This window comes from Emys orbicularis, chromosome 5 (genome assembly GCF_028017835.1).
Source record: "Emys orbicularis isolate rEmyOrb1 chromosome 5, rEmyOrb1.hap1, whole genome shotgun sequence".
Taxonomy (NCBI): Eukaryota; Metazoa; Chordata; order Testudines; family Emydidae; genus Emys; species Emys orbicularis.
Window position 1 is genome coordinate 125,456,620 of NC_088687.1, and position 27,292 is coordinate 125,483,911.

At 45.0% G+C, this 27,292-nt stretch overlaps 1 protein-coding gene across 1 annotated transcript in view; it reads right to left on the minus strand.

The window, feature by feature from the left end:
• Positions 1-27,292, minus strand: part of HTT (huntingtin) — a 211,476-nt gene that overhangs the window by 108,942 nt on the left and 75,242 nt on the right. Inside the window, exons 17-25 of the mRNA XM_065405845.1 lie at positions 26,124-26,282; positions 25,941-26,038; positions 23,654-23,793; positions 22,866-22,929; positions 21,641-21,741; positions 19,246-19,392; positions 12,661-12,781; positions 12,372-12,448; positions 8,403-8,554 (exon numbers count right to left, since the gene is read on the minus strand). Of these exons, the coding sequence (XP_065261917.1) occupies positions 8,403-8,554; positions 12,372-12,448; positions 12,661-12,781; positions 19,246-19,392; positions 21,641-21,741; positions 22,866-22,929; positions 23,654-23,793; positions 25,941-26,038; positions 26,124-26,282 (1,059 nt within the window). The remainder of the gene's footprint in view (positions 1-8,402; positions 8,555-12,371; positions 12,449-12,660; positions 12,782-19,245; positions 19,393-21,640; positions 21,742-22,865; positions 22,930-23,653; positions 23,794-25,940; positions 26,039-26,123; positions 26,283-27,292) is intronic.

The following is a 27,292-nucleotide window of genomic DNA, read 5'->3' on the forward strand; positions in this document are numbered from 1 at the left end:
GCACTGCTATGGTTACCTGCATGGCCCCACAGTATGCCAACATTTTTATGGCTGACTTAGAACAACCCTTCCTCAGCTCTCGTCCCCTAGCGCCCCTCCTCTACTTGCGCTACGTTGATGACACCATCATATGGACCCACGGGAAGGAGGCCCTTGAAGAATTCCATCTGGATTTCAACAATTTCCACCCCACCATCAACCTCAGCCTGGACCAGTCCACACAAGAGATCCACTTCCTGGACACTACAGTGCAAATAAGTGATGGTCACATAAACACCACCCTATACCAGAAACCTACTGACTGCTATACTTACCTACATGCCTCCAGCTTCCATCCAGAACATATCACACGATCCATTGTCTACATCCAAGCCCTAAAATACAACTGAATTTGCTCCAATCCCTCAGACAGAGACAAACACCTACAAGATCTTTATCAAGCATTCTTAAAACTACAATACCCACCTGGAGAAGTTAGGAAACAGATTGACAAAGCGAGACGGATACCCAGAAGTCACCTACTACAGGACAGGCCCGACAAGGAAAATAACAGAACACCAGACCTACTCAGACCCTACGCCACCAGCACTCCCAGCTATCTCCGTGACACCACAGATTTCCTGAGAAAACTACAATGCATTGGTGACCTCCCAGAAAACACCATCCTAGCCACCATGGATGTAGAGGCTCTCTACACAAACATCCCACACACAGATGGAATACAAGCTGTCAGGAACAGTATCCCTGATGATGACACAGCACAACTTATTGCCGAGCTCTGCGACTTTATCCTCACGCACAATTATTTCAAATTTGGTGACAATATATACCTCCAGACCAGTGGCACCGCTATGGGCACCCGCATGGCCCCACAATATGCCAACATCTTTATGGCTGACCTGGAACAACGCTTCCTCAGCTCTCGTCCACTCACGCCCCTTCTCTACCTACGCTACATTGATGACATCTTCATCATCTGGACCCATGGGAAGGAGACCCTGGAAGAATTCCACCATGATTTCAACAGCTTCCACCCCACCATCAACCTCAGCCTGGACCAGTCTACACGGGAGGTCCACTTCCTGGACACCACAGTACAAATAAGCAATGGCCACGTTAACACCACCCTATACCGAAAACCCACCGACCGCTATGCCTACCTTCATGCCTCCAGCTTCCACCCCGGACACACCACACGATCCATCGTTTACAGCCAAGCACTGAGGTACAACCGCATCTGCTCCAACCCCTCAGACAGAGACCAACACCTACAAGATCTTCACCAAGCATTCTCAAAACTACGATACCCACACAAGGAAATAAAGGAACAAATCAACAGAGCCAGACGTGTACCCAGAAGCCTCCTGCTACAAGACAGGCCCAAAAAAGAAACCAACAGAACTCCACTGGCCATCACCTACAGCCCTCAGCTTAAACCTCTCCAACGCATCATCAGTGATCTACAACCCATCCTGGACAATGACCCCTCACTTTCACAGACCTTGGGAGGCAGGCCTGTCCTCGCCCACAGACAACCTGCCAACCTTAAGCATATTCTCACCAGCAACCACGCACCGCACCATAACAACTCTAACTCAGGAACCAACCCATGCAACAAACCTCGATGCCAACTCTGCCCACATATCTACACCAGCAGCACTATCACAGGACCTAACCAGATCAGCTACAACATCACCGGCTCATTCACCTGCACGTCCACCAATGTTATATATGCCATCATGTGCCAGCAATGCCCCTCTGCTATGTACATTGGCCAAACTGGACAGTCACTACGCAAGAGGATAAATGGACACAAGTCAGATATCAGGAATGGCAATATACAAAAACCTGTAGGAGAACACTTTAACCTCCCTGGCCACACAATAGCAGATGTTAAGGTAGCCATCTTACAGCAAAAAACTTCAGGACCAGACTCCAAAGAGAAACTGCTGAGCTCCAGTTCATTTGCAAATTTGACACCATCAGATCAGGATTAAACAAAGACTGTGAATGGCTATCCCACTACAGAAGCAGTTTCTCCTCCCTTGGGCCTGGTCTACACTAGGCTTTTATGTCGAATTTAGCGCCGTTACATCGAATTAACCCTGCACCCGTCCACACCACGAAGCTATTTAGTTCGACATAGAGCTCTCTTAAATTCGACTTCTGTACTCCTCCAAAACGAGAGGAGTAGCGCTAAATTCGAAATGGCCATATCGAATTAGGCTAGGTGTGGATGGAAATCGACGGTAATAGCTCCGGGAGCTATCCCACAGTGCACCACTCTGTTGACGCTCTGGACAGCAGTCCGAGCTTGGATGCTCTGATCAGCCACACAGGAAAAGCCCCGGGAAAATTTGAATTCCTTTTCCTGTCTGAGCACTTTGAATCTCATTCCCTGTTTGGACAGCGTGGCGAGCTCAGCAGCACTGGCAACGATGCAGAGCTCTCCAGCAGAGATGGCCATGCAATCTAATAGAAGGAGGGCCCCAGCATGGACTGATCGGGAAGTCTTGGATCTCATCGCTGTGTGGGGCGATGAGTCCGTGCTTTCAGAGCTGCGCTCCAAAAGACGGAATGCAAAGATCTACGAGAAGATCTCTAAAGCCATGGCAGAGAGAGGATACAGCCGGGATGCAACGCAGTGCCGCGTGAAAATCAAGGAGCTGAGACAAGGCTACCAAAAAACCAAAGAGGCAAACGGACGCTCCGGATCCCATCCCCACACATCCCGTTTCTACGAGGCACTGCATTCCATCCTAGGTGCGGCCGCCACCACTACCCCACCACTGACCGTGGACTCTGAGGATGGGATATTGTCCGCGGCAGGTTCCTCGTCGGACATGTTAGCGGACGGGGAAGATGAAGAAGGAGATGAGGAGGACGAGGCAGTCGACAGCGCTGGCACCGCTGATTTCCCCGACAGCCAGGAGCTCTTCATCACCCTTACCGAGATCCCCTACCAACCGTCCCCATCCCTTACCCCGGAGACAGAATCAGGGGAAGGATCAAGCAGTGAGTGCTTTAAATATCTAAACATTTATTTTTACAAGAACTGGAATATTTATAATATTAACAATGGCTGTTTATTCAAGTGCTTAAACATGTAAACAATTATCTGCAAAAAAACTGGAATATTTACAATCGTAACAAAGGGTTTTTCATGATTTGTCTGCCTTAGGCTCTTCACAATTTAGTCCCAAGTATTTAAAATTTTTTTTACAATGTCCGGTAAGTCATGATTATGCTGCCCAAGACGCTCCACTCTTTAGTCCCAGTGCACCTACGCGAAAATCCGGTCAATATGGCCGGGGATGGAGGCGAAATCCTCATAGGAGAACTCCTCGTAGGTCTCAAGAAGGTACATTTCCAGCCTGTTCATCAGGTTCCTGGGTAGGGCGATCTTAGTGGGCCCTCCGTGGTAGGACACGTTACCGCGCCACGACACCATCAGATAGTCTGGTATCATCGCCCTGCAGAGCATAGCGGCAAACGGCCCTGGTTTCTGAAGGCTTTCTCGAAACATCCTTTCCCTCTGGGACTCCGAGATCCTCAGCAGGGTGATGTCGCTCATTACGCCCTGCTTTGAATTAGGGAGGGGAATGTTAGTATTGGGACTGCTTTACAGCCACGCGGTGGAGGGAGAGGGGCAGCATACAGGGATCTTTCCCTGGAACAGCCGCGAGGGGGTGGGACAGGGGCATAGTTCATGCTGTCCTGATTGCTGGCAGCAGAGACTGGCATTGCTTTCAATGTGAAAGGAGGCCAGTGCTACTAGTACAGTTTTAAGCAGCCAGAAGTCTACGGCTTACCATGATTGCACGCTACAGAAGTTCAGGTGTCCTGCCACGCTTCTCAGATAACTGCAAGACCACTGCAGGACCCCAGGTACTGAAGGCGATGGCCGAAAATTCGACCTTGTCCTGAGTGCGCATGTGAGAGGTGCAGTGCATGGTCTTGTTCACAGAGAAAGACTAGGTTCTTTGTACACAACTTCATTTATCTGTCTCAGGAATTCACTCCATTTTTCCCATTCACACAGACACATCTGCGACTGTCTCCCAACCCAGCCTGTCAGCACACTCCCAGAGGCTAGCGCAGATTAGGAGGAGGAAGAAGAAGACGCGGGAGGACATGTTCTCAGAACTAATGAGCTGTTCCCGAGCCCAGGCAGCCCAGCAGACACAGTGGAGGGAGAACTTGTCCCAAATGCACCGAGCAGTCATGGAACGGGAGGAGAGGTGGCGTCAGGAGGACCAGCAGGCTACTGAAAAGCTGCTTGGACTTCTGAGGGAGCAAACGGACACGCTCCGGCGCCTTGTGGATGTTCTGCAAGACCGGAGGCAGGAGGACAGAGCCCCGCTGCAGTCTATCTCTAACCGCCCTCCCCCGCCACCAAGTCCCACACCCCCCTCACCCAAAGTACAAAGAAGGAGGGGCGGCAAGGGCCGTTAAAACTTTCAGTCAACCCCTGCAGACTGCTCTAGCACTAGAAGGCTCTCATTCCCCAAAATTTTAAAAGTCCTTTCCTACACACCTCACAGAAGCCCCCGTGCAAGTTTCAACCCCCACGTTTCATGTCTGGTTCATAATAAAATATTCGTTGCTGTTAATTACTGTTTCCATGATTTTATTTTGGAGGAGAGTATGTCTGAACGAGGGGAAGGGGCATGGTAATTGGACAGGACAGTCACCTTTACCAGGGTACAGAGGCGGGGTCAGGTCCAGGATCAGGACACATACCCAGTGCAGTGACTAGTGACCCTGTTCAATCTGGGAGGTGGTTTTCGTGTTCTGGGGGGGGGGGGGGGGGGTTGCTCTGTGACTTTGTGGCGGGGGAGGGCAGTTACAGATCTAATGCATCACAGAGCCCCGCAGCAGGGGAGCTGTAACCCTCCTCCCCCTGCCAGACAGTCACATAGCCGACACATACACGCTGTCCCGCCCAGGAGGGCTGGCAGGCTCTGTTGAAACAACCAGTCCACCGCTGCGGAACCCGTCATTCCTGGAGTTTAGAAGCATCATTTGCATCACAACAGTAAACCCGCACCCCGCCACAGTCTGCGTCCCAGGTTTAAAACATTCCCGCAAAAACAGTAATAAAGACAACGGTGTTCATTAACAAAACAGAACAGATTTTATTTTTTGGGAAGGGGGTGAAGGGGGTATGTAACTGGAGAGGATAGTCAACGGTAACTGGGTAAAGAAACGGTGGCAAGTTCAGGTTCTGAGTCCACAAACTTAAAATTCACTGGTGACCCTGCTCAGTCTGGAAACTGTCTTTCAAAGCCTCCCGGATGCACAGTGCGTCCCGCTGGGCTCTTCTAATCTCCCGGCTGTCTGGCTGGGAGTAATCAGCAGCCAGGCGATTTGCCTCAACCTCCCACCCCACCATAAAGGTCTCCCCCTTGCTCTCACAGAGATTGTGGAGCACACAGCAAGCTGCAATAACAATGGGGATATTGGTTTCGCTGAGATCACAGCGAGTCAGTAAGCTTCTCCATCTCCCCTTGAGACGGCCAAAAGCACACTCCACCACCATTCTGCACTTGCTGAGCCGGTAGTTGAACAGTTCTTTTTCTGTGTCCAGGGCGCCAGTATAGGGCTTCATGAGCCAGGGCATTAGCGGGTATGCTGGGTCCCCGAGGATCACTGTAGGCATCTCCACATCCCCAAGAGTTATTTTGTGGTCCGGGAAGTAAATACCTTCCTGCAGCCTTCTAAACAGACCAGAGTTCCTGAACACGCGAGCGTCATGAACCTTGCCCGGCCATCCAACGTTGATGTTAGTAAAACGTCCCTTATGGTCCACCAGTGCTTGCAGCACCATTGAAAAGTAGCCCTTTCGGTTGATGTACTGGCTGGCCTGGTGGTCCGGTCCCAGGATAGGGATGTGAGTCCCATCTATAGCCCCACCGCAGTTTGGGAATCCCATCGCGGCGAAGCCATCTATGATGGCCTGCGCGTTTCCCAGGGTCACTACCTTTGACAGCAGTACCTTCACGATTGCCTTGGCTACTTGCATGACAACAACCCCCACGGTAGACTTGCCCACGCCAAACTGGTTCGCGACTGACCGGTAGCTGTCCGGCGTTGCAAGCTTCCAGAGGGCTATGGCCACTCGCTTCTGGACAGTCAGGGCTGCTCGCATCCGGGTGTCCTTGCGCTTCAGGGCAGGGGACAGCAACTCACAAAGTTCGAGGAAAGTCCCCTTCCGCATGCGAAAGTTTCGCAGCCACTGGGATTCATCCCAGACCTGAAGCACTATGCGGTCCCACCAGTCCGTGCTTGTTTCACGGGCCCAGAATCGCCGTTCCACAGTATCCACAAGACCCATTGCCACCGTGATGTCCTCGGCACTGGGTGTCGTGGTTTCAGACAGGCGTGTGCTACTCTCGGAGTTCAGGTCCTGACCCCGGTGCCGTAGCCTCCTCGCCTGATTTCTCTCTATCTGCCTCAGTGAAAGGTCGATGATGAGCTGCGATGCGTTGACAACGGCCACAACTGCAGCGATGGTCACAGCGGGATCCATGCTCGCAGTGCTGTGGCGTCCGCGCTGTCACTGACCAGAAAAGTGCGCGAACTGATTTCCCGCCGGCGCTTTCAGGGAGGGAGGGCGGGAGTGACGGTTGGATGACGACAGTTACCCAAAAGCACCCTCGACACATTTTTTTACCCAGAAGGCAATGGCGGCTCGACCCAGAATTCCAATGGGCAGCGGGGACTGCGGGAACTGTGGGATAGCTGCCCACAGTGCACCGCTTCCAATGTCGACGCTTGCCCCGTTAGTGTGGACTGACAAAGTCGAATTACTGTCCTTAGTGTGGACACACACGTTCGACTTTGTAATATCGATTCCACATATTCGATTTAACTAAAATCGAACTACTCTCGTAGTGTAGACATACCCTTGGTGTTCACACCTCTACTGCTAGCAGAGCACCTCACCCTCCCTGATTGAACTAACCTCGTTATCTCCACACTGATTTATACCTGCCTCTGGAGATTTCCATTACTTGCATCTGAAGAAGTGAGGTTCTTACCCACGAAAGCTTATGCTCCCAATACTTCTGTTAGTCTTAAAGGTGCCACAGGACCCTCTGTTGCTTTTTACAGATTCAGACTAACACGGCTACCCCTCTGATACTTAACAGAACACCACTGGCCATCATGTACATCACCCAGCTAAAACCTCTCCAGCACCTCATCAATGATCTACAACCTATCCTGGAAAATGATCCCTCACTCTCACAGACCTTGGGAGGCAGGCCAGTCCTCGCTTACAGACAGCCCCCCAACCTGAAGCAAATACTCACCAGCAACTACACACCACACCACAGAAACACTAACCCAAGAACCAATCCCTGTAACAAACCCTGTTGCCTACTCTGTCCCTATGTCTACTCTAGCAACAACATCACAGGACCCAACCACATCAGCCACACCATCAGGGGCTCATTCACCTGCACATCTACTAATGGGATATATGCCATCATGTGCTAGCAATGCCCCTCTGCCATGTACATTGGCCAAACCGGACAGTCTCTACGTAAAAGAATAAATGGACACAAATCAGACATCAGGAATGGTAACATACAAAAGCCAGTAGGAGAACAATATCCAGGGAGATAGACGTGAATAACAGATTTAAAAGTAGCCATCCTTCAACAAAAAAACTTCAGAAACAGACTTCAAAGAGAAACTGCAGAGTTACAATTCATTTGCAAGCTTAACATCATTAATTTGGGCTTGAATAGGGACTGCGAGAGGCTGGCTCACTACAAAAGCAATCTTCCCTCTCTTGGTATTGACACCTCCATCAATTATTGGGAGTGGACCACATCCACTCTGACTGAATTGGCCTTGTCAGCACTGGTTCTCCACTTGTAAGGTAACTCCCTTCTCTTCATGTGCCAGTATATTTATGCCTGTGTCTGTAATTTTCACTCCATGCATCTGAAGAAGTGGGTTTTTTACCCACGAAACCTTATGCCCAAATAAATCTGTTAGTCTTTAAGGTGCCACTGGACTCCTTGTTATTTTTGTGGATACAGACTCACACGGCTACCCCTCTGATACTTATTATGGTTAGGATATTATCAGGTCATACATAGGGAAAGCCAATTGTACAAATATTATTAAAATTTGAGAAGGCCCACAGATCAGATAACTGCCATGCACGAGCATCAGATGCCCAGCCCAACAAGGAGAAACCATTAGACTTGAAAGATAATCCAAAAGGGGCTATAACAACTTTTTTTTTTTTTGCCCTGCATTTCTTCAGCTCTGAAGCTTGCAAGTATTTTATTGTTTAGAGTGAAATGGAGATGGGGCATTCTGACTACATAATGGAGATTATGACACTGAGCACACACTGACACAGCCCAACAATTTTTGTCTACCTGCAAGCAAGTTTCCAGCCAAAATCAAAGCATCTTGATGTGCAGAAAGATCCAGTGGGAACCAGGCCGTTGAAAGAAGGGACAAAACCATTCCAGCCATTCCAATGGTACAGCTCTTCTGAGATTCCTCCGAAGGACTCAGCTGGGAAGCACTGAAAGTTTCATAATGAAATTGTCATACATGTCTTCGTAGGCAAATTTTCAGTCTTATGGAAACTAAGAACAGTGTGGTACATGGTTTTAACATTATATTTCTTATTAATTTGAAACTATTAATCTATCTGTATGGCTGAACTATCTTTAGTATCTTGAATTAAGTACACACAAAAAGTTTCAGCAAAGATTCACATGGAAGCTGTTGTGCATCCAATGAAGAACTAGAGTGCTTTGCTACTGCAGTGATCATCACAGCTACTTAGGAAACCTACTGCTAATTTGCATATTTCAATATTAAGGCATGATGTAACACAAAACAATGGTTTGTTATAATGAACTATCAAATTAAAATGCTTGCAAATACATAATGTATGTTTGGATGCTCTGTTAAAGATGTTTAGAAATAGGCACATACTAAGAATAGCAATGGAAAAGGATGTGGATTTAAATGTTTCAAAAGTTAAGCTCAAACACAGCATAGAAACTGTTTGTCTTAGTTTTAGACTTACTGAGGAACACCAGTTAAGATTAGGGGGTAGCCAGGTGTCCAGTTTTCGACCAGAAAAGTTTTTTGACCAGGCCGTTAAAAGTCTGGTTGGCATGGGGCTGGCAGGCTCCCTACCAGACTCCGCGCAGCTCCCAGGAAGTGGCGACATGTCCCTCCAGCTCCTAGGCGGAGGGACGGCTAGGGGGCCTCTATGTGCTGCCCCCACTCTGAGCGCCGGCTTAGCAGCTCCCATTGGTCAGGAACCGCGGCCAATGGGAGCTGCGGGGGAGGCTCCTGCAGCGCGCAGAGCTGCCTCGCCTCGCCTCCGCCTAAGAGTGGGAGGGAGGACATGCCACCGCTTCTCAGGAGCCGACTGATGTAAGTGCCACCCAGAGCCCTCTCCCCTCACCCCCTAATACACCCCAATCCCCTGCCCAGCCGAAGCCCCCTCCCACACCCCAATACCCTGCCCCAATCCAGAGCCCCCTCAAGCACCCAAAACCCCTCAGCTCCAGTCCGAAGTCCCCTCCTGCACCCCAATCCTCTCATCCCTGGTCCCAACCTGGAGCACAGACCCCAGCCGGAGCCCTCAACCCCTCCCACGCCTCAACTCCCTGCCTGGAGCCCCCTCCCACCATCAATGCACACAACACGTTACCAAAATGAGTTTCTACTCCACAGAATTTACAATCTAAATTAATACAAGAATGAGAGGAAACAACCAATTGGAGGGCTTTGGAAAAGAGAAAGCCAAAAAAACAATAACATGACCATGCAATCATGTAGGAGTACTGCATGCCTTTTGAGGATGGTTTTTATTTGAACTTGTTATTTGTACATTTTATATGCACAAATTGGCAAGCCACCCTGAAGGGAGTGGAGCAGAAATTTAATGGAAAGAGTGGAGGCATAGTGGACAGGTAATTTCAAATTTATGGACAGAATGAAAAACAACAGAGATAGGAATGGGAGGGAGCAATCAGACAAACAGTATGGGCAGAGTAAAGAAAACATTGAGAGAGACTAAAAGAAGACAAAGCTGAGAGAAGTACGAGGGGCTAAACAACGGAGGGCCTGGAAAATGAGAATAAGCAGCTTCATTTTGGACTTACATATGGGACTTTTAACAAGACTGAGCCCCATGAAGAGACACTGATTTTGTGTTGACTCAGAGAAGGGCATGAGTTATTTATTAAATCATCAACCCCACTTTCTGCAGTACTCTACTTTTTCTTTGTGATCTCCCAACACAGGGATTGATTTAAATCATGATTTTATTCACCTAGTGGAAAGCCTGAATTTAAATGATCAATTTTAATCAGCATTTCCATTTGTACTTCAGTTATTTTCTAAAGAAAGGTGCATTCTTGTTGGTTGATATAACCATTCAAACATGTTGATTTCCAACTAAATAAAGCCTTTGCCCTAGATTTGGTAAATCTTTTTGCTACATAGGAAGATATAGTATAACTATATACATTTATTGAAGCAATTATATAGTTTAATATTTTCAAATTCTTATTAGCTGTATATTTTTAGTATTCTAGAAAATGGTGAATGATATATTGCTTATTTACTAGATAATTAACGTTTGGCTCATTTGCGTCAAGCTGCATTAGGATGGTAACTAATTTAATTAGACACAAAACAGCATATAAATTTATTTTTATTAAACAAAGCAACTTTAAATGCTTTGGGTACATAAACTTCTCTTATAAATGTGTTTCACATTTATATCTAAACTATAACAAGTTTAGGCCTTAACATATTTTGTATTAAATTCAGATTTCAATTTAAACAGGTTTATTTTTAAAAAGAAAAAAATATAACAAACAAAATTAAAAAATCCAATAAAAAAAAAACAATCTTTTTTTATTTTTAAAAAAAAACTATAGATTTTTATCCATCCTTCCTGCCGGTCAAATATTGATCAGGTCTGAACCTATTTCACCTGTAAAATGAGAAGATTATAGCTCAAAAAGACAGGCTTTCAGCACACAGATGTCGCACATAGTATACTGAATGGATGGACTGCTAATTGCAACAGTATTGCAAAATTGAGCCTGGTATAGAAAGATAGGGCAAGACGATGAACAAAAAAGATACACTTGTCTTTAAAGAGATTATACTTCACAACACAACTTCAGGCAACCAGAGAAGCAGCAAGATTTTGTAATTTTACCACAAGTAATGAAATTAAGGCACAGATTCCCCTTGCGATTCAGTCACCAGAAAGGGAGAAAAACCACTGAAGTAGAAAACATGAGAAAGCATGTGAGAGACTAATTCTGTATATGTGGAAATAGGGAGAGAAACCAGCACCCAAGCAAACATCTGAACTTAAAGGACTTGAACAGAAGCCTAATGTAAGGGAGGAGGGGCACCAACACTAGCAAAAGCAGCACAGTCGGCATGGGAAGTGCAGACAGATGATAGCAGTAGTTTATTACTGTATATTCGGTTAACTGAAAATAGTAGATGCAGCAGAAACACACACACACACACAAATAAATAAGAACACTTGGAACAACAAGTTTTGACCAAAACAAAACAAAAAAATCGCACAAACCAAGCAGATGCACAGCCACACAACATGTAAAATCAGCTACAATATTTACACCTGTGCAGTAACTGATTTTAGTGGACATGCAGCAATACACACAGGATCAAACCCTAATATTAACAAGGCTACAGTTACTTTAAGTAACAAATCTCTTTGGAAGAAAGACAGTATCCTAGGGCTTTCAAAATCACTTTAACCACATAAGTGGAAGTATGCACTTCAACTAGTGCTTTCCATTTCTCACAGACTTCCCAGTAAAAGCAACTGGAAAGCATCTGCCAGTCCCCTTTATACAAACAGCTATACACTACTTTCCATTGCCAAACACCTACAACACAGACATAAGGAATGGGTCACGTGAAAAATTCAGACTTTCAAAAAAAAAAAAAGGCTGATTTTTTTTCTCTCTACGTTTTTATTTACCACTCCAGAGTTTAGAACATTCCTTCAGAAGCTCCCTCTCTGCCACCACAATGTTTTGTCCATTTCCATTTGACAAACAAACACTGATTTTTTTCTAACAGTTACAACCAATACCACAGAATTTGGACTGTATTATTTAAGATTGTGGAAAGTGCTGTTTGGTTCAATGCCAGCCTGTTATGAGCCTAATATGTTAAAACCTGTCCGTATGAAATCTTTAAACTGCTAAGTGAGGCTTAACAGCAAATAATTAAAGCAGAGCTTCTGATACCTGAATGAGTGTCCTCTGTTTTTGTAAACATGAATTCTAGAAGCTTGTATACTGGATGAAGAAACATACCCACAGTGCCATCCTACAGTCCATGTGCAGACTGGAAACGTTGTGGAGAGAAGACACAAAGCTTCACAGCAGCCAAACTGAAAAAATTAAGCAAGATGGTACAATGTTAACAGTATAGGGAGTAGGAGCACAATACATTGTATTTCCATCATTAACATTTCTTCATTACCTGCTATATGACACTTGGGGCACATGCATACAGCAAGAAAGTATTGAATTTTTTTTTTTATAGATAGAATAAAAAATATTAAAATTATTTATGTTATTTATAGATTATAAAAATACTCACTGTAAGTGCTCTTGTAGTTGATGTTGTCAATGCCTGGGAAACGGCTGAGATAACCCTAGAAAGGTTGTTTTCCATAGTGACATCTGTTGGACTTTGCACCATGTTGTAACCCCTGTATGTTCTGAATCAAACATAATTAACTAATTAAAACACAAGTATATAAAAGTCAAACAGTATCTTGTTAAAAATAGTTAAAATTAAACATGAATGATGGTTGAGGAGATAAATTTCACAAAATGTCCACCAGATATTAAACAAGATGTAACAATGAAATGCAACTCAATCGTACTCACATTCTAAATCCCAATTAACTTTATCTTTGTAGAATTACATTTTAAGCTGCAAGCTCTTATGGTATTACTGCTGGATCGACTAAAGCAGGTTTTTTATTTTTTTAATTGCTCATCTCATCGCACTGCCAGTGCATAGCAACAGACTGATTTTCCAATACCTAACTAAGCTCTTTGTAAGTTATCACTCTTCTAGCATTGGCTCTTAGTTTCTGCTTAAACATATCTAACTGTTTCAGACCACAAAGGCCTGTTCTACACTACGAGTTTAGGTCGAATTTAGCAGAGTTAAATCGAATTAAACCTGGACACGTCCACACGACGAAGCCCTTTTTTTCGACTTAAAGGGCCCTTTAAACCTGTTTCTTTACTCCACCTCCGACGAGGGGATTAGCGCTAAAATCGGCCTTTGCGAGTCGGATTTGGGGTAGTGTGGACGGAATTCGACATTATTGGCGTCTGGGAGCTATCCCACGGTGCTTCATTGTGACCACTCTGGACAGGACTCTCAACTCAGATGCACTGACCAGGTAGACAGGAAAAGCCCCGCAAACTTTTGAATTTCATTTCCTGTTTGCCCAGTGTGGAGAGCACAGGTGACCACGCAGAGCTCATCAGCACAGGTAACCATGATGGAGTCCCAGGATCGCAAAAGAGCTCCAGCATGGATAGAACGGGAGGTACGGGATCTGCTCGCCATATGGGGAGACGAATCAGTGCTAGCTGAACTCCGTAGCAGTAAACGAAATGGCAAAATATTAGAAAAAGGTCTCAAAGGCCATGAAGGACTGAGGCCATAACAGGGACGCACAGCAGTGCCGCGTGAAAATTAAGGAGCTAAGGCAAGCCTACCACAAAGCCAGAGAGGCAAACGGAAGGTCCGGGGCAGAGCCGCATACATGCCGCTTCTACGCAGAGCTGCATGCCATGCTAGGGGGTGCAGCCACCACTACCCCAACCATGTGCTTTGACTCCATCAATGGAGAATCACGCAACAGGGAAGCGGGTTTGGGGTACGAGGAAAATGATGATGAAGACAATGAAGATAGCTCAGAGCAAGCAAGCGGAGAAACCGGTTTCCCCAACAGCCAGGATATGTTTATCACCCTGGACCTGGAACCAGTAACCCCCGAACTCACCCAAGGCACCTCTGGTGAGTGTACCTTTGTAAATATTACACATGGTTTAAAAGTGCGTTTAATGATTAATGATTAATTTGCCCTGGCAATCGCGGCCAGTACAGCTACTGGAAAAGTCTGTTAACGTGTATGGGGATGGAGCGGAAATCCTCCAGGGACATCTCCAGAAAACTCTCCTTCATGTACTCCCAAAGCCTTTGCAAAAGGTTTCTGGGGAGGGCTGCCTTATCCCGTCCGCCATGGTAGGACACTTTACCACGCCAGGCCAGTAGCACGTAGTCTGGAATCATTGCATAACAAAGCACGGCAGCGTATGGTCCCAGTGTTTGCTGGCATGCAGACAACATCCATTCCTTATCTCTCTGTTATCCTCAGGAGAGTGATATCATTCACGGTCACCTGGTTGAAATGGGGTGATTTTATTAAGGGGACATTCAGAGAAGCCCGTTCCTGCTCGGCGGAACAGAAATGTTCCCCCCTGTTAGCCACGCGGTGGGGGGAGGGGTGAAGTGATCATCCCAGAGAATTGGGTGTGTGTGTGGGGGGGGGGTAGTTGGGTTTGTGCTGCATGTTAACCCGGAAACCGCAGCCCCTCCTTTTACATTGCAAACCCATTTTAAATGGCCAACCCAACGGGTGCTTGGTATGGGAAATGAGGGCGCTACTGTTTGAAACCATTCCCACATGTTAAGAAGGTTAAAAAAGCCAAAAGACTGTGACTTTCCATGGCTGCCTGCAAACCGAAATCTGTTGCCTGGCACTGCGTGAGTGATCTCTCACACCAAACCGGCAGGCCCTCAATATAAGAGGAAAAATGCAACCTTGTAACGAAAGCACATGTGCTGTGTAATGTGAACAGCAAAATTTAACATGAAAGAGTGTACCCATTGTTCTCTAAAATGTGTCTTTTTTAACCACCTCTCCCTTCTCCTCCACCAGCTGCAAATGTTTCTCCTTCACAGAGGCTAGTGAAGATTAGAAGGAGAAAACGGCGGACTCGGGATGATATGTTCTCGGAGCTCCAGATGTCCTCCCATGCTGACAGAGCACAGCAGAATGCATGGAGGCAGTCAATGTCAGAGTGCAAAAAAAAGCACAATAGGAACGAGAGAAGAGGTGGCGGGCTGAATCGCGGGCTGAAGAGAGCAAGTGGCGGGCTGAAGAGGATGGGTAGCGTCAGCTTGCTGGCAGAAGGCAAGAGTCGATGCTCTGGCTGCTGGAGCATCAAACTGATATGCTCCAGCATATGGTTGAGCTGCAGGAAAGGCAGCAGGAGCAGAGACCGCCGCTACAGCCCCTGTGTAACCAACAGCCCTCCTCCCCAAGCTCCATAGCCTCCTCATCCAGACGCCCAAGAACGCGGTGGGGGGGCCTCCGGCCACCCAGTCACTCCATCCCCGATGATTGCCCGAGCATCAGAAGGCTGGCCTTCAATAAGTGTTAAAGTTTTAAAGTTTTAAACTGCAGTGTGTCCTTTTCCTTCCCTCCTCCCCCACCCCTCCCGGGCTATCTTGGCAGTTATCCCCCTAGTTGTGTGATGAATTAATAAAGAATGCATGAATGTGAAGTAACAATGACTTTATTGCCTCTGCAAGCGATGCTCGAAGGGGGGAGGGGAGGGTGGTTAGTTTACAGGGAAGTAGAGTGAACCGGGGGGGGAAGGTTCATCAAGGAGAAACAAACAGAAGTTTCACACCGTAGCCTGGCCAGTCACAAAACTCGTTTTCAAAGCTTCTCTGATGCACACCGTGCCCTGCTGTTCTCTTCTAACCGCCCTGGTGTCTGGCTGCACGTAATCAGCGGCCAGGCGATTTGCCTCAACCTCCCACCCCGCCATAAATGTCTCCCCCTTACTCTCACAGATATTGTGGAGCGCACAGCAAGCAGCAATAACAATTGGAATATTGGCTTCGCTGAGGTCTATCCGAGTCAGTAAACTGTGCCAGCGCGCTTTTAAACGTCCAAATGCACATTCCACCACCATTCTGCACTTGCTCAGCCTATAGTTGAACAGGTCCTGACTACTGTCCAGGCTGCCTGTGTACGGCTTCATGAGCCATGGCATTAAGGGGTAGGCTGGGTCCCCAAGGATAACCACAGGCATTTCAACATCCCCAACGGTTATTTTCTGGTCCGGGAAGAAAGTCCCTTCCTCCAGCTTTTGAAACAGACCAGAGTTCCTGAATACGCGAGCATCATGTACCTTTCCCGGCCATCCCACGTTGATGTTAGTGAAACGTCCCTTGTGATCCACCAGGGCTTGCAGCAGCATTGAAAAGTACCCCTTGCGGTTTATGTACTCGGTGGCTTGGTGCTCCGGTGACAAGACAGGGATATGGGTTCCGTCTATCGCCCCACCACAGTTTGGGAATCCCATTGCAGAAAAGCCATCCACTATGACCTGCACGTTTCCCAGAGTCACTACCCTTGATATCAGCAGGTCTTTGATTGCGTTGGCTACTTGGATCACAGCAGCCCCCACAGTAGATTTGCCCACTCCAAATTGATTCCCGACTGACCGGTAGCTGTCTGGCGTTGCAAGCTTCCACAGGGCTATCGCCACTCGCTTCTCAACTGTGAGGGCTGCTCTCATCCTGGCATTCTGGCGCTTCAGGGCAGGGGAAAGCAAGTCACGAAGTTCCATGAAAGTGCCCTTACGCATGCGAAAGTTTCGCAGCCACTGGGAATCGTCCCACACCTGCAACACGATGCGGTCCCACCAGTCTGTGCTTGTTTCCCGGGCCCAGAATCGGCGTTCCACGCCATGAACCTGCCCCAGTAACACCATGATTTGCACATTGCTGGGGCCTGTACTTTGTGAGAGGTCTATGTCCATGTCAATTTCCTCATCACTCTCGTCGCCGCGCTGCAATCGCCTCCTTGCCTGGTTTTGCTTTGGCATGTTCTGGCTCTGCATATACTCCAGGACAACGCGCGTGGTGTTCATAGTGCTCATAATTGCCACGGTGATCTGAGCGGGCTCCATGATCCCAGTGCTACGGCGTCTGGGCTGAAAAAAGGCGCGAAACTATTGTCTGACGGAGGGAGGGGCGAGTGATGACATGGCTTGCAGGTACAGGGAATTAAAATCAACAAAGGTGGCTGTGCATCAGGGAGAAACACAAACAACTGTCACACAGAATGGCCCCCCCAAAGATTGAACTCAAAACCCTGGGTTTAGCAGGCCGTTGATTTCACGGCGGAAGGGGGAAGCAAATGAATACAGAACAAATCTGGTCCATCTATTTTTTACATCTTAAGCTGGCAGCAGACGGTGCAGCATGACTGATAGCCATCGGCATCTTCTGGGTGCTTGGCAAAAGATGCTGTACTACGACTGCTAGCCATCATCGTCAAGACGGTTCAATAGGACTGCCGGCAGGACTGAGTCTCCAGGAGACAAAACATGTCTGCCCAGGTGCCTCTGACCGAACTCACTGAGGAATACGACGACAATGGATACCAGTCGTAATACATCATCTACTGCCAAAAGGCAAGGAGCTGCTGCTGTAAAGCAATGCAGCCCCACGTCTGCCAGCACCCAGATAGCCGATGACGGCTACCAGTCATACTGCACCGTCTACTGCCAAAAGGCAATTAGCTGCTGCTGTGTAGCAATGCAGTACCACGTCTGCCGGCACCCAGATGACATATGGTGACGGTGAGCTGAGCGGGCTCCATGCTTGCCGTGGTATGTTGTCTGCACAGGTAACCCAGGTAAAAAGGCGCGAATCGATTGTCTGCCGTTGCTCTGACGGAGGGGGAGGGGCCTGACGACGTACCCAGAACCCCCCGCGACACTGTTTTTGCATCATCAGGTATTGGTGCAACTGAAAACACAAATTATTTTAATAATACTGACCAAAAAAAAAAGGGACTGACTTGGTAGATATGAACAGATCATATACACACACAAAAAGACAGAAATTCATGTTAACTTACCAAATGAGATCAGTGACTATATAATTCAGTGTTTTGTCAGAGACTGACGCTTCAGAAAAGTTCCCGGAAAACCTACTGTGGCAATTATGGAATTATCCTCCTCTCAAAACAGAAAGTTTCTTCCTAATCTCATCAGTTGATGGTTGAATTATGTCTTTAAGCATGACGTTTATATCCCTCTTTAAAAATGTATGCTAATTTACTTATGGGTGGTTTCATTAATATAAAATGCCACTACAATGGAGAAATGAGTTTCACAGACTAGTTGAATTTTGTGTTAAAATGTATTCCCTTTTATCAGTTTTAAATTTATTGCCTTTCACTTTGAGTGTCCAATGGCAGTAAGGTTAAATGGAAGACAGATGTGACATTGGGTGCTCCTGATTATCTTATTGCATTCCTTATTTTAATACCTCTGCCACACTGCCTCTTATTTGTCTCTTTTGAGAGCTAAACGTTCCCAGCCTTTTCACTCTCTTCGTATCTAAGTTTATTCATTCTTCTAACCATTTTCATCATCCATCTCTGGATCCCTTCTATGATCCCCATGTTTTTTGAGATAGGGTGACCTGTACATTTGGGCCACAAAAACAGATTTTTTGTGAAACCTACAATAATATGAGTAGAATTAAGAATTATTTTTAATGTTAATGTAAAACAATTTACTTAACAATTTCCTTGTAGTGTTAGCATTCCAGGCACAACAGCATTATGCTTGTGGATGAAAACTAAAGGTTCAATTGACTAAATAGACTGGTCTAATTTCACAGCCTAAGCTAAATGAAGTGCAAAATGTAAACAGACAGCACAAATGACTGAAGGGTAATTAGATTTCGAGTATTAACTTTTAATAATTCTAATGGATATGAAGCCAAGGCAAGATTTTTTTTAAATCATCACTGCAGTGGATAAAAACGTTTAAGTTTTGATGCTAATTTTAGGCTCCTATATATAAAAGGCTTAATTTTCAAAGTGTTGAGGATTCGCAGCTCTGATTGACTCTAAAGGGGCTGCACCTTTGAAAAAAATCAAGCCTAAAACTTCAACCCTGAAAAGATGTTGAAGTAAATGAAGATACTCACAGTACATAAAATTAAGCATGCACTTAAGTCTTTGTGGTAACAACAGCGCACTTAACAGAATTTAGGCACTTAACCGTGGCCAGTGTTTCTTTTAACTAGAGCAAGGCAAATGCAATACTGCAAATACTGTACCTGGTGATAGTGCTCACTGCAAAGTGAGATGGAGGCTGAGTCTCATGCATTAGGAGTTTCAAGTAGACACTGCTTTGGTCTCTTGCCACTGCCACTACTGGATCAGCCTGTCCTTGGTCACAATTATAAAACAGCTTTGGAACAAGCCTTAAATAAAGCAGAAAACGTAAAATAGTAAGCAAATCCCTTTTTTAAGAGATAGGTATCACAAAAACTGATCTAATGTACAATTTAGGGAGAAGTGTGGGTAAATCTGTGCTGATTTTTAAAATTAAAAGTGTTACTCTAAACTCAAACTCACACTTTCTCCTCAAACATTTAACTCAAAGGAACCATTTACATCCTTACTGGAGACTTTAAGACCACCCACTTTTCCAATTTTACCTTTACTCTCACCGTCCTCTATTGTGGCCACTAGCGTTCCAGTAAGGAATACAATAGATTCACTCTGGAAACAAAGTAATTTAAAAATATCTGCAGCAGTGATTGGTGCTGAGTAACAAACAACAATTTTCTTCCCCTGCCTCTTTCCCTCTCTAAGACTGATGCCACTTACAGAGTGAGGACATATGTCGAGATCTTTAGCTTCTGACTCCAAATAATTCATAGAGCGACACATGCACACACTCTGGCGAGTCAACTGACTAATTTTACAATGCTAGAAAAGTTGTAGTGCACTGAAAACTAAATGTTGAGCCAGATTTCGTGTGTAAATTATAGTGTGATGTTACAATTCATTTTTGTCAACATAGACGGAATTTAATAGCCCTAGAAAATATAGTTTAGTGACAGGATAACCCATTGACCAATACTTCCAGATTGTTCACCCTGGATTTTGAGGATTAATCTTTTGCAGGCTTGTATAAAACCACTTCGACTTCGGACAACAATTCTTTCCCAATCCCTGCCCTCTCCATTGTCACTTACTATTCTGGCAACTTTCCCATTGAAGACAAAAGCAGAAGAACAGTCTTTTGTGACACTAACTTATGTGCTACACCACTGAATCAGATGTGAACATGGGAGATACTGAAGAGTGGCACCCCAAGGATTCAAATATCAGGGGGTAGCCGTGTTAGTCTACAAAAACAACAAGGAGTCTGGTGGCACCTTAAAGACTAACAGATTTATTTGGGCATAAGCTTTCGTGGGTAAAAACCTCACTTCTTCAGATGCATAGAGTGAAAGTTACAGATGCAGGCATTATATACTGACACATGGAGAGAAGGAAGTTACTTCGCAAGTGGAGAACCAGTGTTGTGTTACTCCTTCATTCCCAAATGCCGTTCTTGAATATGGTAGCCATACATGACCTGCTACAGGATTGGCTGCTATGATCCCTTACACAAGACTGAAAAATAAGTACAGTTCCTGAACTCTAGTCCAAGCTTAACCACCAACTCCCTCCATGTCACTGAATAAATCACTTAACCTCCTGGAGTCACAGTTTCCTCATCTGTGTAGTGAAGATAATACACCTTACTTCTGGGGGAATTCTGCATCACTGCGCAATGTAGAATTTGTGCAGAATTAATGTTCTGCGCAAAATTTCCTTTTTTCCCCCCTCACAGAAATGGGCTGCTGGCTGCCGCTGAACTGGCAGAGCCCAGCTTCCCAGCTCCAAATAGAAGACACTGCAGCGGGGAGGGGGAGGGAGCTGGAGGGTCCGGCAGTTGCAGTTCCCTGCACGCCCTGAAGGAAGGAAGCAACGTGCAGGAAACACCATACAAGTCCGGGACCCAGGATCAGGCTGTTTCTCCCTCTGGATCCCCGGGCTCTGGGGGAGGATGGGGTGCAAGTGTCTGGGCTGGGGAGGCACCCCACGGCTGGGCTCGGTGTGGAAGAGGGGGTGCGGGAGTCTGGCCCCAAAGCTGGGATCTGGAGGGGATGGGACAGAGAGACAGGAACTGGGTTGTCGTAGCAATTTCTTTAACACTCTACTCCTGGGGGAATTTTTTTGGGTCTGTAACAATACAGACATACCTATTGACAGGTATTTTCAAATAAATTACCAAAATAATTGAAACTGGTGCGATTATATAGTGTTATTTTGACTAATAAAATGTGCAGAATTTTTTGGCACAGAATTAACACCTCAGGAGTAATACCTCAAAGGGGTATTGTGAAGATTAAATGTTTATGCAATGCTTTGAAAAATGGAAATCACTGTGTGATAATTCAAAACAATAGGTGATTCAGAACTAATGTATTCTTTCCATCACAAGTTGCGTGTGTGTGTGTGTGTGTGTGTGTGTGTGTGTGTGTGTAGCTATAGATATACATAAAAACAAGATTTAAAATGTAGAGTGTTAAATAAGTGCTAAGTATTATTTAGTTGCAGGTACAGGAAGTATTAGGCTAGCATATTATTAAAATCCTTTGTTTTAGCTTATACCTCATCAAAGAAGCTGCAGCTATGTGTCTCACTCTGGGGTCTTCATCACCAAGAAGGTAGATAACAACATTGTTGAGTACTCTGTCCTGAAGTTTTAATAGCTATGGGAATAGATTAGTATAAGCAAAGATGAAACATAGCACGTTTTCATTGCTCTGACCAACTTCACAGATTATTAAAGATGTATTTTGTAGGGTCAACATGTAAAAGTATGATTCCTTTGTAGACAGAAGTACCTAATATAACTGTTTTACTTCTACATTGCTGAACAAACTGTTTATTTACATATGGAAATAATCTAAACATTATAACTTTTTAAAATCATACTATAAAGTTCTATATTTCAGTAGAAAAGCAACTTTACACCCAGTACTAAGAATTAGGCAATGATTCAGCAAAGCACGTGTGTAAATCCTATTGGCTTCTGTAGGTCTTAAGCACCTGATTAAAATTAATCATATACTTAAAGTGTTTTACTGGATCAGTGCCTTAAACGCCAATCATACTGCTTTGATAGAATATGCAAAAGATAGGCTTCTTACCTAAGTTCCCTGTAAACTCCGTGGCCGCATGGCCATTCAGCAACCTATTTAGCACCGCACAGGCGCTCAGTGAACAAGCCTGGGGACCTGCCACAGCTAGGGGAGGGGCGCCCCTACCCTGGCCCAAATGTGCCCCAGCCCCTCTGCCCCAGCCCCAATTCTGCCACGGCCAGGGGAGAGGTGCCTATCCTGCGGCCCCAGCCCTGGAGCTGCCGCAGCAGGGAGAGGCACCTCTCCCCCCAAGCCCAAGTGCTGCTGCGAGGAGAGAGAGCTGGAGGGAATCCTCTCTCCCCACCACAGCCCTCCTGCACCCCAAACCCCTCATCCCCAGCCCCACCCCAGAGCCCGCACCCCCAGCTGAAGCCCTCACCCCCTGCACCCAACCCTCTGCAGCAGCCCTGAGCCCCTCATTCCCAGCCCCACGCCAGAGCCCGCACTCCAACGGTGTGCCCCAGCCCTGAGCCACTCATCCCCAGCTCCACCCCAGAGCCCGCATCCCAACCCTCTGCCCCAACCCTGAGCCCCCTCCCACACTCCGAACCCTTCCACACCACCCCCACCACATTAATTTTTTTATGTGCACCAATATGAAGGTGATGTGTCACACATCCCCTCCATATTGGTGCACATAAAATTCATTCCGCACACGGGTGGGAAAAATTAGAGGGAACAATGCTTCTTACCCCAGTATAATGATGAACACCTCTGTGCAAATTGTCTGCTTTTCCTTCCAAAAAGCTGACTAACCTTAATAGGTAAAATGGATAAAGACAAACCACGTTACTAACCATCATTAAAGTCACAAGAATTTTTCCTAAGTATTACACAGTGTAATTAATTTTTAAAAGAATTAAAATGTACTTTTATTAATTATTTAGGCAAAAAGGTCAGAATTAGCACATTTTTGTTAATATGTTTCAAAAGACAATATATTGAAACAACATTCTAAAGCTTCCGACATGCTCAACTAGGATCTGGCTGGGGCAATTTTGTATTAATTTATTTTTTAAAATAAGACTTCTATCTCAAAAAGCCTTTGGAGAGTAAGGGAATGTAAAAGCAAGGGCATAAGTGCAGTATTATTTACCCAAACAGTTTTTTGGAATAAGGGAAAAGTGGAAAATAGCTGACAAAAACTAACAGAAGGAGCTTAAAAATTGTGCTGCATCTAGGACTCCAATAGATTTCACAGGAGTCCCCAGTTATTTTGAACACTGGGCTATATCTATCTGTTCACAGTTTCTTAGACGACAGATTCAAGCAGATTAAAAGAACACACAGAAGTTGCTAATGTGCCCAATCCTGTAAACACTGGTGTTAATGGCAGCTTTCTAGTCAGTCTTGAGGATTTGTTTTATAAGAGGTTCATTAATTTTTCAAACTATTCAAACTTAAATTCACAAGCTAGGTTTCCCATACAAGGTACTGTATGCACAGCTACAACACAACTTAATGAAATATGCACACTTACCGGAAATCTATCTCAGCAAGAGTTTCCAGAAGCTCTGTCCTTACTAGCCAATAAGAACTATTCTTCAGAGTAAGAAGGTCGATGATTAACTGTAAACCTAGTTCACTATAACTGCTACTGCACAAGCTCATGATGCAATGCTAAAAAGGTAGAGAGACAAGTTTTTAATTATTATGCTACCTTTTATTGATTTAGAGAGCGTCTCTTCTTGCACCAACTCCGTGCTTACACATATAAAAACCTAAAACCAACCCATTGCAGGGGCCAAAGCAGAGAAACTCTAGAGCACCTCTACAGGGGCTCGGCACTGAACTTAGTGAGCTGCTAGGAAAGTCTGAAGGCTCCAAACTCTGGCAAGAGACCTCAAGACTCAAAGACAGCACCTGAGGGGCCACGGTCTACAGGGCTTGAGGGATACCTCTAACTACTCAAAAACCTCTTCCCTAGTGAAGTGACTCCTACCGGGGGGGAAGGAGCAATATTAAATTTAAATGTCAAAGCAAGAGACTGAGTCATACCTCCTTGGTTTTATCCCCAATTCTGTGCTGACTCACTATGTGTTCTTGGGCAAGTCATGTAACCTTTCTGGATTCTTCTACCTCTATGCCTCATTTTACCTGTCTACAAAAGTAATATACTTCTCTCTGAGAATGAATAGCTGTAAAGTGCTTTGAATTACTTATGCTGAAGGGGACTAAGTGTTATAATCGTAGAATATGCTTAATTGAGGACTAGCCAAATTTAAGTGTCCAAAGTCACATCCAGCCACCCCTACACCTCCCTAAATTTTCCAAAGTTTTAAAAGACTCTACACCACACTTTGAGCAACAATTGCCTAAATTTAAAATGGGGAATGCCACTAAAAAATGGAATGAATTTTAAGTGCAACCACCTCATACATACACACATAAAATCATCATGGATTACAGGGTAAAGAGCCCAGCTTCCATAAAATGTGAACTTTTTCACACATTTAAAGGACTACATTTCATTGACCGGAGTTCCTCTCCTCCAATTCCATTCCAGACCCTCTCCAATTCGGCTTCTTGTGTTCCAATTAAACTGCTCTCGCCAAAGTCTAATGACCTCTGCTTAGCCAAAGCTCCGAATCAGTATTCCAACCTCATCTTCCTTGACCTGTCAGCCACCTTCAACACAGGGAGCCATATTCCTATTCTAGAAATCTTGTCCTCCCTTGGCTTCTGTGATTCTGCCCTCTCCCGATTCTCCTACCTCTCAAATCATTCCATCAGTGCCCTACTCAACTTTCTGTGAGGGTTCCACGGACTCTTTGGTCTCCTCCTCTTCTCCCTCCCCATCTTATCTCTAGGTAATGAGACCCACAAACACAAATTCAACTACCATCTCTATGCTGACAACTTAGAAATCTACCACTACTCCAGACCTGTCTCCTTCTATCTAACCTAAAAATTTCTGCTTGTCTCTGATGTTTCTTCATGGGTGTGTAGCCATCAACTCAAGCTCAACATGGTTTAAACAGAGCTCTTAATCTTTCCCCACAAGCTTGGGCATTATCTTTGACTCAGACCTCTCTCTCGCTAGGTCCCCACATCCAGGGTATGTATAAATCTTGCAGAATCTTCTACATAACATCTTTAAGATGGGACCTGTCCTATCCAACACAGCTAAAACTCTGCTCGCATCTCGCATCTCAATTACTGCAATTTCACTGGCCCTGACAAATGCAATCTTGTGCCACTTATATTCATTCAGAATGCTGCTGCAAAGTTCATTCTTCTGACTTGCCACTTTAACCATATTACCCCTCTCTTTTAATCCCTAAAATGGCTTCCCCCTTTTTAGTGTATCAAATATAAGTTGTTTGTCTTCCAAGGCTCTCCACAATCCTTCTTTCACTACCAAAATGTTAACTCCCACCTATTATCAACCAACCAATGTCAGCCTCCACTGCCCACTTACTAAAAACTTTTCTCATGCTAGGGAGCAGCTCCCAGTGAACCCCTACAAAGTGCTCTTGTTATCCTCCGAATTCTCCTTGACTATGATGTTTATAAAAAATTGGAGAATGGTTAGGCCACTAGGTGCATTAATAACTACTGCCCATCATGCTAATCAAAATGATCTAATTTCCTTGAATTCTTCCATCAGTTGGTATTTGTCTCCTCTCATACTTCGACTGTATGCTCTTTGGGGCTGGGACCATCTTTTTATTCTGTGATTTTTCAGCACCTAGCACAATAGAGCCCTAGTCCATGACAAGGGCTCTATGGTAATATAAGCAAAAAACAATAGAAATTTTGCTTACCCTCACAGCTGCGCAAGCCAGTTTGCATGTAACGGAGGATTCATCTTTCAGAGTTTTCTGTAAGAGAGGTATACAGTCTACCAGAGAAAAGAGATTTCCTGAAAGAAAGAATAATGAAACAATAAGGGCAAAGTTTTCACTACATGCACCAAAACAACCCCCTCAAAATAACGCAACTGTTACCTGTTGAACTTCTGACATTTGCTAGCCAGTTTTCCACATCAAAACGTGATTTATTGAGAATGGAGTAGACAATGGTTCCACAAAGAATGGCAGTAGCTCCTCTAATCTGGGGATCTCCATGATCAATATAGTTCAAAACATCCGATACATACTGCTCTTCTGAGAAAATAAGTTACAACTACTTTATTTTAAAAATACTAATTCTAGGATTTAACAAGTCTTCTATTGACATTTCATTCCTTACAACAAATGTAAATCAGACTGCAGTAAATCAGCTATAATAAACGAGGCACAAAGCTTCATCAAAAACAAATAAAATGAAAGCATGTTACTATTTTCTATCATCCAAGCATTCACTAAATTCATAATGAAGCAGCACTTTTGGAATGATACTTGCGGCCCAATTAATATCTAACATAGTATAGAACAGGTAATGTGTTAGAAGACCACTCGAACAATTTATTCCATTACTGGGAATCTTTAAATCAAGATTGGGTGGTTTTTTTAAAGAAAAAATTATACACCTCTACCCCGATATAACGCGATCCGATATAACACGAATTCTGATATAACCCGGTAAAGCAGCGCTCGGGGGGGGGGGGGGGGGGTTGGGCTGGGCACTCCGGTGGATCAAAGCAAGTTTGATATAACAAGTTTTGGCTCCCGAGGACAGCGTTATATCGGGGTAGAGATGTATATATAAAATATATAAAAATCTAGTTCAACTAGAAGTTATTGGATTTGATAAAAAATTATTTGGTGAAGTTCTATGCTCTGCATTATGCAGGAGGTCAGACTAAATGGTCATAATGGGCCCCTCAGACCTTTAAATCTATGAATATTTTGTCCTTGCAGGATCCAATAAGTCTTCTCCGTCTCTAAGCCCAATCCTATAATATTCTAGCATAGCTGCAAAAATTACAACCACCAATCCTTCAAAGGACTGCATTAACAACAGGCTACATTAACAACAACGTGTTAACCCTCCGAGTGCTAGTACATCATTTAGCAGCAAGGTATTCCCTGGGAAATATCCCTCCCTCTTCCACCCTCTAACTTCACCACCTCAACCAAGCTGCTATTTAGAAATCCACTACCCAACTACAAGATACCTAAAAAGCACCAATCTGTATTTTTTTAAGATGATAAAAATCTGAAAGAGAATCTCT